Source organism: Hippoglossus stenolepis, chromosome 22, assembly GCF_022539355.2.
Source record: "Hippoglossus stenolepis isolate QCI-W04-F060 chromosome 22, HSTE1.2, whole genome shotgun sequence".
Classification (NCBI taxonomy): domain Eukaryota; kingdom Metazoa; phylum Chordata; class Actinopteri; order Pleuronectiformes; family Pleuronectidae; genus Hippoglossus; species Hippoglossus stenolepis.
Window position 1 is genome coordinate 5,188,996 of NC_061504.1, and position 14,231 is coordinate 5,203,226.

Sequence of the window (14,231 nt, forward strand, 5' to 3'; positions counted from 1 at the left end):
AATTCACAGTAATGGTGAGTAGCAGCCATACAAATGTCATTAGATAAAACATTAGATAAAATGTTTAAATTGTAAAAAGGAAGTTGAATGAATGAAGATGTGGTGATCCCCTGGTGACCACTAGGGGGCAGTGTTGTCTAGGGTAAAGTGATTTTCCTCATTCCTTATTAAGTACGAATAGTTACAAACCCAACAGTAATGACAGGGTCTGTCTTTATCTGTAAACATCAGACTATATATATATATATATATATATATACACAACTATTTGTTTTATACACTCAGAGATGTAGTAGTGGGCTTAAAGTCTGACATCCACCTGACCAGATATTTTGAAGTCCCACTCCTCGTCCTGATGATCTGCTACAGACCCACTGAGTATCATCCAGGTCAGTTTTAACTTGGTGTTTGTAAAAACCACATGTTCACTCTGCCCAGAGAGAGACAAGTGGACAGGGGCCATGTTTTAGTTTGTGTCTGGTCTAACTGGACGGTGGTCAGAGGGTGGCTGATCCTGGTTCATTGTCGAGGCCACAGTGGAAAAATAAAGAGGGGGAAAAACATACAGAGATGTTTTCCTAATACTTGGACTACCTTCATGTACAGTCCTAATGCTGGAAGTCTTAATATAGAGGTTAAAGCATGAGCGTATTAGTTTAGTTAAAGATGCACAAGGCTACCTGAAGGGTTAAATTACCTCTGCCAAGGATCTTATCTTTATATCACCATGTGTCTTTCTGTGTTTCAGCAGGAAACTACTGACTCAGTTTTATTGTAACTTGGTCAAAGGATGTAACACGAGCTGAGTAAGACAAGAACTTTGCCTGAACCACTTTCTGTAACATTTGGAGATTGACATCTTTCTTGATTTCTCTGGGGAAAATTCACGGATCTTGATGAAAGAAATCAGGCATATTCAGGAGATGGATTTCTATGAGTGTGTGTAATTTGGTGCAACTTGATTGAATTTCAGGAGACTGTTGGTCTCGGAAGAGGTTGGCGATCTGCTCACTGACATTCGGGTGTTTAAGCAGAAGCTATTTAGCAAGATCTAAACTGCTTTAAATAAATGGGAAAGATTTATTTTTATCTTTCCTTTATTCTCCTCAAAAACACTTTTAAAGTTTGTGTTATGTTTGTGTTAAATATGGTGAAGATGAGGCAAGCTGCCGTAGACCGGACCTTCGAAGTTCCCCTTCAGCTGCATGATGGAGGACCTGCTCAGTGTCCTCGATAAACCACATCCACAAAGCCTGCTCAAGAAAAAAGCGACACAAAGAACGCCAACAGCCGATGCCATAGATTATCTTTGATTTTAATTTGACATTAATTACAGGATATACATAGTGTTTCATTGAAACAAGAGTGTAACACTGGTGGGCAAAGCCCTCTTTGCTCCTGAGGTCAAGAGACGGCTCACGTTCTCTCCAAACCAACACGGGCACACAGAGCGTTTTGCTAATACAGGTTGTTGTTCAAAGGGCCGAAACTGAAACAGACTGCTGCTGCCCTCTCTCCCTGTGGTTTCCACATGTAACAGTTTTCACAGACTCGACACAGAAGGATGATCCAGGATGATTCAGTCAGTCTTAATGGAGACGAGCGGCACGAGCTCGTTTGCATCAAAGCAAATTAAACATCGCAAATCTCACCAGCTATGGGTGCTTTGCACTTTTTGTTTTACAGCTCGAATTCATTATCGTTTAAAAAAAAAGTTATAACAAAAAAAAACAAAAACAAAGCATATATACAGTTGAACTCAGTAGACATATATATATATATACACATATATATACATACAATATTATATAAATATAGTAAAATAGATTAAATTACATTGATTTCACTGTTTTTCCATAAATAGATGTTGGACAATAACAGTTTGGTGATGTGTTAAGTTAGTGTTGGAAGCACACGAGGCTCACGACTCGACGGGAAGATGGCCCACGTCGAGCTTTCAAGTTCTTCAGTGTGAATCGTTTTTTCTCCGCAGAAAACTGTGCGACCGTACCTAAAACACTGGAAAAATGGCGACAGGCGCCCTCCTCCGCCGTCTCTTTACATGTTTGGTTCTCAGTGTTGAAGAGCACACGTGACTTCTACGTTTTTAGGGTTTTTTTGTTTGTTTGTTTTTTTTGCAAGTTTAACAGGTACATTAAAACCACTGCATGTGGTCAAATTCAAGCTATTCTCCCATAAAGAAAAACATTTTCAGTTTCCCTCCCCCTGCCGGCCCCTGAACAGGAGCCGAGCGGGGGTTAGGAACTGAAGGCTCGGCGGCCTCCAGGTTTTCGAAGCAGTAGTGTCGCCGCACACGCCATCCCAACAGGATCTTCAGCAGGTTTGAAAAGAGTAAATACAGTTTGAGACGAGTTCCCTGTGTGAGATACTCTGCAGCTCCCAGTGTTGGGCTTGAAAAGGCAGGTTTTGTTGACTTACACTATGTTTTACAAGGAAAGCTGACACTACAAGAAAGGTCACAAAGCCTTGGTCCAAACACTGAACAGGCAGTGTAGGAGGCCTCGCCCGGAAACACTCACAAATCTGTTGTTTTTGTTTTCCACAAGTGTGCTAAACAGTAAGTGCTTTTCAATATACAAAGATGCTTTACAAATACAGTTTTTGGCGAACGGAAGAAATAAAAGAAACAAATGTTGGAAGGAACTTAATTGTCCATGAGGAGGATAAGCGTTCAAGTCCCTAGCCTCTTGTTGATCTTCGGGAGGTTCATGTACTTCTCTCAGCAGGACTACGCTGTTGCCGAGCTCAGGTCACAGCCGCACTCGTGCGCACACGTAACGCCGCACCTGAGCGTGAGCTGCATTTTGACGATGTCGTTTCTGTCATGAGGCACCTTCAAATATTTGTTTTCAGCTGTACCGATAACTACAACAAAAAAACATTAAAGAGTAAAAACGAGCAAAAACGACAATGAAAAAAAGCTACGATAAAAAAAGAGAAAATAAAGAACACCATCTTTGTGGCCTATAACAGCATACTGTACAAAGTTTGGATACATCCTCTTGGAATGGCAATGGTTTGTTGCTCAGGAAGTCAAAGCCGAGCATCAAGTAGAGTTCTTGTGTTTTTCTTCTTTTACGCTAGGGTCTTCATTGGTTGCGTGGTCGCCGCAGTCCAGCGGCGGCAGCGTCCTCCTCTTCTCCGGCTGGCTGCGGCAGCAAAGGTGGAGTTTCTAGTGTCCGTTGCCTTGTGTGTCAGCGCTGGCTGTGGCGTTGTGGATCCAGTCCAGGATGATGAGGGTCATGCTGCCGATCATGACCACGAGGCCGCAAATGAGGAAGGCGGTTGCCTGGGGAGAGGAAACAAGTTCACATTTAACTTATGTGTCCAACCACAGCGACCAAAGCCAACAATCAAATGGCTTTTTTCTCTAACGTAAGAAACAACTCTTTACCCCGATCTTCTGCACAGACTTCATGGACTCCTTCTTGACCAGTTTGAGGTAGAAAGCCGACGGCAGGATGAAGATGAGCATGGCAGCAGCAGAGGCGCCTGTGAGCAGAAAGAAATTTGGCATTTTAGTCATAACATTTTTACACGTGAGGTGTTTTTTTTTTTATGGCATAATCACACATGCACACACCGATGAAGCCGAAGATGTCCCTGATGGTGGGGACAAAGATGACCAGGCAGTTGGTGCCAGCCAGCAGGACCATGGTGATGATGGTGTGGCGGATCCAGCTGAACTCCTTAGAGCTGGACAGGTGCTGGTTGATGGAGGTACGAATCTACAGGGAGAGGGAGAGGGAGAAGCGGAGAGGTTATCTAACATGGCCGGCCGCATTCCACCAACACTGGCTGATACTCTCAGATCTTTGACACTTACAGGGAAGAGCACCACGGGGACGGTGAGGGTGACGGCGGTCAGCACAGCCAGACGGACGATCAGCAGGATGATGTCGGACTTGAAGAACTTGGAGTAGGTGTGCAGAAGCTCGGGCTCCACGTGGGCTGTGTGGACAGACAAGTTTAGAGAGGAAGCACTTCACAAGGTGAAACAGCTCAGTTGTGGTTCTACACTGTCATTCTTTGAATATAGCCTTTGTCTGAATGAGGAAACAGATTAGTAGTTCTTATCTTTTCCTTTATGTTTAGTGTTCATTGTCAATGTTAGCGTGCTAACCTGTTAGATGCTATGATAGATCTGCTAAACATGCTAGCATTTTTATTGTTTATTTTTTAGTGATAATCATCAAATGTTCGCAAGCTGACTTTTTAAGATGCTTAAAAATATTACACCTGCTTAACATATTAGCATTGTCATTGTGTTGTTCTAATTTTCAGACATTATCATGGTAAAGTGTTGGAAGCTATGGTAAACATTACACCTGCTAAATGTTTTAGCATTGTCATCATTTTTTTGTCCCTGTAAATATGTAATATGTAGCTCCGTTCATGACATATATGCACATCATTGCTTCCTGAGTTACATTAGATCTGTTGCTTCTATCACTTTAATTGCCTTTGTATGGGATCGGCTTCATTTGCACCTTTTGTCGGCCACCTCCCGACAAACAGGTTAGCAGCACACGTCAGTGATTTCTCAATCTCTTGTTCAAAACTATTTGCAGGGCCGTTGGCCTTTCATTGCGCCCCGTCATGCTCTTGTATAACCGTTTTGTTCTTCCAGGACGTTTCTCTGCGTACGCTCACATGTCCCAGCAATGACAAACAGGAACACGAACACGCTGGCACACTGCTCAGCTGCATTAGATATGTTTTTTCACACTCTTACGTAACAGACCTCCTGTCCTTTTTTTTTTTTTTACTGTGTATTTAGTTTGGACCTGGAAGCTTGCTCGCTTAACTTTGGATTATTGATCCGCTCTGACATTTATCGTTCGGGGACAACGACTGCTTGTACACTCACACCGGTGTTAGTGTCAGTTCAGCTAAATATGAATGCATATGTAATATACAATTCAACTTACAGTTGAAGGTCAGATATCCGAAGAGGGCGGCGAGCAGATACATAATGAACATGGCCAGGAAGGACACGTTGGCAACGCCCTGCATCTTTCGACGGGAACGGCTGTTTGGGAGAGAGGGGTTGTTTCATTTAGACACAAAAACACAATCATCTCAGAGATACATTCAGGAGTGTTTAAACTGGCAACATGCTGATAAGACAGCAGCTGTGGATCGTAGATTGGAAGCACTCACTCTTTCAGCTCCTCGTACATGGGCAGGATGGCCGGGTGGCACACGAAGGCGAAGGTCAGGATTGGAACAGCGTAGACAGTCTGGGGGGGGAGGAAACACACGCACACATGTTAGTTACGATTTTACTACTTTCAATTCAAATTCAAACCCTCCAGATGTTTGCGTGTCAAAGATCTTCACCTGTGAGTTGAAGACAAAGTATTTAGGCGTGCAGCCGTCCTCGCTGTAGTCCACAGCGGTGGTGTTCAGCTGGGCCAAGGTGGTGTTCAGCAACTTGGTCAAGTTTTCGTTCAGACCGTGGATGTCATCAGGCAGAGGGCACGGGATCTGGAACTTCTTGATGATCACCTGGAGGACAAGCCATCAGAGGTCTTAATCGACTGAAGCGGCAAAGATTTTGGGCTGAAATCGCATTTATCATGGCTAAACAAAAACTCCACTGAGAGCTGGCTACTGTGGGAAATCAGTTTAGATAACAGTCAGGACGAATCCAGTTGTATAAGGTGCCAAAGGTGCAGAACATTTTTTTGTGAAGTTTTAGGACACAAACTTTTTGCATTTCCCATAAATGGATCCCCACTGTTCCATGTAGGGAGGAGCCATGCATTTTATGGAAAAACTGAACCGTGTTCTCTGACTCATCTGCAACAGCCGACTGATTCATGGGCTGTGTAGGAAATACGTGTGTGCCAGTGTTTGTGTTTTACTCACCACAATCAGAAAAAACACCATGCAGAGCAGGGACAGACCACTGGTGTAACCAAGGTAACCTGGGGGGAAGGGAGGAGCACACACATACACACATGAGCTTCTGTTTTCATGAGAGGCTTCTATTTTAAAACCGTGGAATGCTCCTTTTTTCCCCCTTTTATCACTTGACTTTGAGTCGTGAACATTTTAAGACTTTTTTTGAAGTTGCTGACACACACGTGCAAGTGCGTCGCCGACCCATATCCCTACCCTACTTAAAAAATGCATCTGTTTTCTCAACACACACACACACACACACGGCTTACCCAAATTCTTGAGCAGCGAGAGGGGCAGGATAACGGTGACCGTCACTATTAGCACCAGGTAGTCTCCGTTAGTGTACCACTCCCTGGAACGCAACAAAGAACAGCACGTCAGTGATAATAAGTCATTTATTAACTAACTCTCTGTGTGCTCTCTCTGTGTACTTTTATTCAAATATCTTAATATGTCACAGTGGTCCTGATGTAGCTGAGGACTCCTGTTGCTTGGTAACTTGTGTTGAGTAAACATTAACGTAACACCACCGGTTTTACACATGAACTTCAGTTTACTTGTCACAGAGAGATCTCAAAGTCAGCCTCTGAAAACTGATGTCACCTTTTTTTCTTTGGCTGTGGTCACAAATGTTTGCGTTTTGGTGAAATGTTGGATCCATTGTTTTGGGGGCCGGACTATTTGAAATTCAGTTCTAACTTGAAAAATTTAAAATATTTGTAATCTTTCATTACTTCAGCAACCTTTTTTGTAGATTCAGTTTATAAAAGTCCCTTCTGAAATGTATGTAATACTACGTTACGCAAATAATAGCTCATAAATATTTAATCCATAATGTTTTTTTAATCTATGGTTTTTTTTACCCCGCTATATTATATAATGCAATTTACATTGTGTGTATTTAATGTTAGGTAGATATCAGCTTATACTTTATTTATGATTGGCTGTGCAACCAGCAGCAGCAGTAAATCCGACAGCTCTGTGCAGCACATATCTCCTTTAACGTCCTCCCCTGTCAGAACGTCCCTTCACGTCCCCTGATCCCTCTGCAGCTTCAGGCCTGATCAAACCTCTCGGCTGCTGCTCCGACGCGTGTTCTCACTTCTGAGCTTTACCGCCATTTGTAAAAAATAAGAAAACTGGCCCCATGCAGCAGGATGACTGCATCGCTCGCAGAAATTGATGCAACAAAGCAGCACTGAGGACCCAGACCACATCAATTTTTCAAACTCGCAGCGAGGCCGCGGTGAGCTCATCCCACGCTCTGTCTCTCTGCGGCACGGGCTGCGTCTTCTAAAAGGGCTCTTTGAAGGGCCACGTGAAGAGACTGAGCAATGAACGTCCTTTTAGAATGTACAGACTCCCCACCACAACCCTTCAACCCTCTGCTAACAGGAAGACAAAGACGCCTTCTCCAACATGCAGCACTTGAAAAACAAAAGGAAGCCATTTTGCTTGATGCGCCGCTTCACCTTGAGTGCCTCTGTCAGTTAAACTCTCTTGTTCTGCTGGGATATAAACCCAAACCATTCCAAATCTCACCACAGCACAGACTATTTGGAGTCCTGACTCTACAAATAGCCCCTTTCCCATGGGTTGAAATTTGGTTAAACAGTCATTGTTGCAAAACAAATAATCTAAAAATAATTTAAGTCAATGAAAATATGTTTTTTTATTTATGTTCTCCGCAGGAACATGCTTATACTTTTATTTTTTCTTCCATTTACAATAACTCAAAACTGTTTGAGGAGTGAAGAAAGAATTGAATTTACTACAGTGTTTCTTGGATTTGTGCAACTTGTTAAGCTACGGGAAATTAAAGACATCCTTTGGTGTTTTTGACCACTAGTGGCGCTGTGGAGCAATGTTTGGATGAGTGTTTTGTAAACTCAACTTTTGTTGTTTTGAAGACACATAGCCCTCAAGTCACTTTGACCAGTGCAACAGTTTGTTTCCTGCTTTTCCAGACCTGAAGGTGATCACATGTGTTTTCTAGCTGTATATATCTGGTTACTCACCCATTGCCTTTTCCCAGAAAGGTTTCAATGACGATGGGCAGCTCGTATTTGACGATGTAGAGGTAGCTTGACATGGCTGTAAAGACAAAAATTGCTGTTAGTATATATCCCTCATGTCTGTTTAGGGAACTCCACAACAGAAATAGTCTTTGTTGAAGGGCAGAGTTCTCCCACGGAAAGGAAAAAAAGTTGAACACATTCTCGTAGAACCACTCAAGTTTCAACTGGAAGCTCCTCGACATTCCAAAAACACACGCTTGTTTTCACTAGCCAACTTTTTTTCTCTCTCTATCCTTCCACCCACTCAGTTTGGATACAGAGTGACATTGTGTTTAGCTTGTGGAACAAACTCATGGAGTTACACAACACTTGTTAACTGTGTTTGCTGTCTCTCACCTCCGATGTTCTGCATGGTGATGGAGAAGGAAGCGGCGAGTTTCCCCGGCAACCCGAAGGCTTTGTAGCCTAGCTGCTCGTACACAAGTGCACCTTTGAGGAGGAGAGAAATTGAGATTTAGCATTTTGAAAACCTAAAGAAGCCATTGGGACGATTATACGCAGGAAAGAGACGCACCTCCTTCATTGGCCGTCTTCAGCAGCAAGTGGACAGAATACAAGGAGAAGATGGCCACAGCCACGAGGAGAATCCTGTAAACAGAGAAGATGCAAACGATGAGGAAACAGATCGATGCTGAAGTGCTGCGTTGTTTAATGTGCTAATCTTTAGAATGAACAAGGCCATTTAGAAGACAAATGTATTTTCCTGACTGCGGTAAACAAACACATTGACATTTAGCCAATGTGTTGAGAAGGTCGCACCCTACTGCTGCAGCTGTAGAAGATGTCTGATACCATCTTCTCATGTAATGACTCAAATCTTATCTCTTTTGGAAGAATCTACCATGAAGAGGCGATCATTTCGCAAGTCATCCGCCACGGTGAAATCTGGAACTTTGTCTAATTTCATCGGCCTGATCAACAAAGACCTTGAGGGCAGCACCGCTTTGCACGTTGTCCGTCACGAGCATCGTGGGCGGGGTTGCAAAGGACAAAACGTCTACCGGTAAGGGATCCTCTTAGCACCCTTGGGATGCTGCAGCGCAAGCACTGTGTCCCCGGGGTATTAATAGTCCAGGTGAAAATAATCTCCAGGTCATTTGAGACCTGGGGGGTAAAGACACAGCGCTTCCTCTCGGCATAAGACCATCCAGCTGCTCGGAGCCCTCGGCTTGCCTCCACCTGCCTGCCACTGACCTCACGATCGTTCATATCTTATCACTTTATACACTGCGACTCCACAAATATATACTTTGGATGACCTATCTCAGGAGTGAGTTTGTTCTGCGAGAGGCCCGTTTTTTTTGCAGACATAATTGCAGATACGAAGAGCAACAAACATTGTTTCGAAATGCAAACAGACGACTTTCTCTCTTTACTTGTGACGAAGCTTTATACGGATCGGATTTAGAAATGTGGTAGCTGTTTGGTTTTTGTAATCCGCTCACTTCCTGCGGATGTTGGGCCCGGATTGGTCAGCTGCTGTCTGACAGGGAACCAGACTCTGCTCCATTAATGAGCTCCTGCGAGCGTAAGTGAGAGCTCCCTTTACGTAACTCTGGCCCGACTGCAGCAGGATTAACTCGGCTAAGCTGCTTCTCCTGCCACCCCCTGTTTACTAACTGACACACTACTGCCAATCTGGTTGGCACCGGAAGTATCTTGTTTGTCTACTACTCTGAGTACAAATACTTATATTTGGTCATTTTTTTCTGTTTCTTTGGGGGTGTTTCTCGGGCTGAACTCTGGCTCCTGAGTGCTTCAGATTGGATGTCAGAGAGAGTAAGCTGATTGGGGATCAGTGCTGTGAGGAGCAGCCTGAGTGGTGGTAAAACCAAGGGCGACTGTAGATTGCGTGTGTGTGGTTGAAGAAGAAGTTGTATTCTTCCCCATGATATTAGGCTCCAGACAATTTTAACTGGCACAATTATGATCCCTAATTGCAATAGACAACCAATAGAGGGAGCTCTCATAAAAACACAGCATTTTCCCAGTAGCAAACGTCTCCCATTATCCTCTCTCTACAGTTTTATGTACAACAAACCTGATAGTGACTTCGAAGACTGTGCAGGTGATCATTTGTAGCCTTTTCGAATATCTAATCTACGGCTCAGGGTTAAGCAGCTGCAGAACAGACACACACACGCACACACACACACAAACACGCTGCAGGCGGGAAAACACATCCTGTCGTATAGCACATCGTTACCCACAACCCTGACCGGTAGAACCTGCCTGTGCTTGCCTCCACTGAGGTTTATTATGAAACGAAAGTGCATCCGTGGAAAGTGTTAGATTTCTATACCTGCATGATTAGTACAAGATCTGAATTTTTTGATGCTTTCTAAATTAAATTCTTTATTTTCGCCTCTAAAGCCCTGTTTTTGAAATGTAGAAATACCTTAAAAACCTCAAATACCACTTTATATATCATAGAATAAAAACTTACACAAATAGAGCAATGCCAGTGTTGGCCATAGCGTAGGACAGACCCAGGATGCCACTGCCCATGATGGCATTGCCCAGGTTGAAAACGGACATGCCGAAGGAGGCGTTGCCCTGGTGCTGTGGAAAAAAATGTAAGATTTAACAGTCTTACAAAAAGTGAAAAGGTGTTTAAAAAGGAAAATTAAGTGGATAAGAGGAGCTCTTACATATTCAGTCTCATACTTCTTCTTCCCCGTGTTCATTTCAGGGAGGAACTTTTGACTCTCTGCGTCTAAGTCAGGGCATTGGCTTTGAAAGGAAATAGAAAAGGATTTAAAGACATGAATACAATGTAAATGAAAAGCTTTTTTTCGTGATGTTTTTCAGATGTTTCTCTGCAGCCTGCCCCTCACCTGCCCAGTTGGACCTTCTTGGAACAGTCCTGGTAAGTGCACTCAGTGCTGTTGGTGCTGCTGTTGTCCTCCTCATGGTTCAGATAATCCATCTCAGTTCTGGCAGTGATGTTTTTCATGCTGTGAGTATCAGAGCAGAAGAGAAGGAACAAAAACACAATATTTATTTATTATTCATTATTCATCTTTTACTCATTTCTGCTCCAGTGCGTCAGTGCGCTCCCACCCCAGCCCGCTTGTGCCTGGCTGTGCGCGTTCACGCTCCCCCTTAGAATAATCAATATTATGGCGAGGATGCATGCGCGCGCCTTGGGTCATGTGACTTCTCTTTTGGAAGGAGGAGGGGGGAGGGGGGTGACGCACCAGCAGTGGAAAAATACCAGACCGGCATCCTCGTCCACCCGACACCACCTCAGCCTCACACCAGACGCGGAATGACAAAAAGACGCAGTAAAGTACCGCAGAATTTGCGCGCGATTCCCAGTGGAACCAGAGGGGATGTGTGAAATGAAATGTTATTTCCCCTCGCACAAAACACCCTTAAGCTTCTTTTAATGAAGGGGAATGAAGTGGCACGTTTTATTGTTATCTTACATTCAATAATAGTAATGACAATAATAGTTTGTGTTTGGCTGTGAATTGCGCACATGTCCATCCACACAGAGCCCAAAAGGAGCAGACCTGGATCAGTTTAACGACATTATATCCATGGCCAGCTCCGATGGAAACAATGGCACGTGTTGTGTCTTTATGGGCATGGCTCTCTCCATTTTGCGCAGAGGCTTGAGAGCGCACAGATCCATGCTCAGGTTAAGATTATTTCAGATTAAAACACACACACACACACACACACAGACAAGACATGAAAAAAAAAACAACCACATGCTCCTTTTCTTTGTCATGTCTTTTGTCAGCCGGTCAGTGTGACAGTGACAGCCACCTCCAGATATGAGTCCAGCACTGCAGCACCACTGTCACACCAACCTCGTTATTTATTAATCTGGACCAGGACTGACCTGGTTAGAAATAACGCCTCAGGCCAAAAAACTATTTCTGTTTATAAAAAAAAAAAAAAAAATCCACACACCCAATATGTCAGCATATGGATTTAATGCTCACTAACCAGCCTAGACAACAATCAGCAGCATCTCTGTTCATTTCATTAGATTCACAACACAAAACAAAGGGAGGTGATGAGGATAATAAAGTACAATTTAAAATCCTTCCTTCCTGGAGCTCACATTGGTGTTTCAGCGCCTGTGCCGCGTCCACCCTGTAATTACTGAGCGTCTGTACATGATGAAGAGACACCGGCATTCTTACCTTTCAGATGTGGCAGGAGGCCTGCGAAATCCTTCCAGTGCGAGAAAAAGAACCAGAGACAGCCAATGTCCGGACGATTTCTTCAGAGAATTAAAAAAACCTGCTGATCCTTGTGTGTGTGTTTGTGTTAAATGAGAACCGAAATAAGAACACAAATGAATGGATACAGGCCTGTAACCAGACAGGGTCTGATTAAGAAACAAAACACGACAGGTTCAAGTAATAAACGAAAAGGGCGTCTCAGAATAAACCTGACCGACGCGTAAAAGGCAAAACGATTTAGATTTATTTACTCGAGTTCAAACCAAATTCCCAGAGATGCGGTGCGCTCAGAAACAAGACCGTGTTCTGCTGGAGGAGGGGTGGGGACTCAGCCTTTTTAAAGATGAGCATTGCATCAGCTCAGACTGAGGGAGAAAGGATAGGGTGGGTGAGGAGGAGGAGGAGTTATCCGGAGGAGGAGGCCTTTTTTTTTTTTTTTTTCCTCTTACGCACCTCGGAGCCGTGGTTTTGTATACAAACACAGCAGTGACCCAGAGACTGGGATCCTGTAGTACGTTCTACAACAGGTGCTCCGCTGCAATTTCACCCGAAGAGATCCCCCGAGAACTAGAGGCTGTCATCGCCTCATCACACACACACACACACACACACACACACACACACTGAATACCTCAGATATCAACTCATCCCACAGAGTTATTACAGCATGTTGACATTAACTCCCTGCAGAGCAGCAGCAGCCCTTTGTGTTGTGAAGGTCTACTGGTCCCATGTAACACAGATGAGTGCAATGTGGTCAGGTGCCCATCAAGTCCCAAACAGTGGCTGTTTGAATTCGTTTGAATCTGGATGCTTTTTTAATTAATTATGTAAAGTGACCAAGATTCTGGTCAGTTTCACTGCTACCATTTCATGCATTTATCACCTACTATTAGCTAACTATATGTTTTCCCAAGACTTTTTCATTGTTTCAACAATTTAACCACTATGTTTAGCTATTTTAGTTACTTTAACCTAACTGTTATTTACCTTTATCCGTTTCGTTTAGCTAACATAATGTTTTTACAGTACTTTAAAAGTACAACCGACCACTCTATCTGTTTGAACCATTTAGCAACATTCTTTATTTCTAGTTAATTATTACAATAGCATATCCATTTCTTATATTTAATATTTTTTATGAAAAACCTTTGGCTAATTGCTACATTTTGCTAGCTTGCTAAATAGTTTACAGATTTGTGTAATGTGTAGGCCTATTTGTTTCCAGCCGTTCTTTACAAAAGAATTGCCCTGCCCTTTACTTTTTAGAGTAGAAAAAAGGTCAGTGGTTCCCTCGCTCCACAGATACTCTGCAGGTCAGCCTGAGATTTGTTATTTTCTTTGACGGGTAAGTGGACGTAAAGTGGCCTGGACGCCTGTCAGTGCAGATCAGGGTTGGAACGCAGCTTCAAAGCAGACCTCCTTGTCTGAAGGAGATTACGCACAAACGCTGTCATGTGACAGTGGCCATCCTGATCCTCATTCATAGTGTTGGCTCATCTCGTTGGGTCAGGTGTGTGTGCGTGTGTGCGTGTGTGCGTGTGTGTGTGGGAGGGAAATATTCCACAGCTCAGGTTTCCAGTTTATTATTAATGCCGGGAAGACTCAGGGCTGTGTAAGCTGTTAATTATTTGACTGGTTTATAACCTTTGAATTCAAAGAGCTGATATGTACATAGACTGTCCTTCTGATGCAACTGCTGCCAATACTACAACTTAGTACTGCTACTATAAAATCCTGATAATGATAACTATCACTATCTTACAACCACAATGGCCACTGTGACTATTACTATACTACTACTGTTTGCACTACACCTCTCTTACCTGTATTACTGTTACTCTACTAACTCTACTTCTACTAATACCACTTATGTTCCCTATACTGCTACTATTAGTACTAGCACTAATACCATTACTAGTACTTCTACTACATTTAGTCTTCTTTGTTGATCCTCTTTACTCCATCGCACTACAACAACTACATTTTCCTACGAATACCACAAGTACCACCACTATCA

The 14,231-nt window shown here is 43.3% G+C and overlaps 1 protein-coding gene across 1 annotated transcript; it reads right to left on the minus strand.

Annotated features, from left to right (window-relative positions):
- Positions 1–1,294: 1,294 nt before the first annotated feature.
- slc38a2 (solute carrier family 38 member 2) lies at positions 1,295–12,547 on the minus strand. Its single transcript, XM_035148019.2, has 16 exons — positions 12,170–12,547; positions 10,847–10,966; positions 10,661–10,742; positions 10,456–10,571; positions 8,524–8,597; positions 8,346–8,438; positions 7,950–8,025; positions 6,201–6,283; positions 5,896–5,954; positions 5,365–5,532; positions 5,185–5,264; positions 4,953–5,053; positions 3,848–3,972; positions 3,605–3,749; positions 3,416–3,513; positions 1,295–3,310 (listed from the first exon to the last, which is right to left on the minus strand). The coding sequence occupies exons 2-16, from the start codon at positions 10,963–10,965 to the stop codon at positions 3,194–3,196; spliced, it is 1,536 nt and encodes a 511-aa protein (XP_035003910.1). The 5' UTR covers position 10,966; positions 12,170–12,547; the 3' UTR covers positions 1,295–3,193.
- Positions 12,548–14,231: the final 1,684 nt, after the last annotated feature.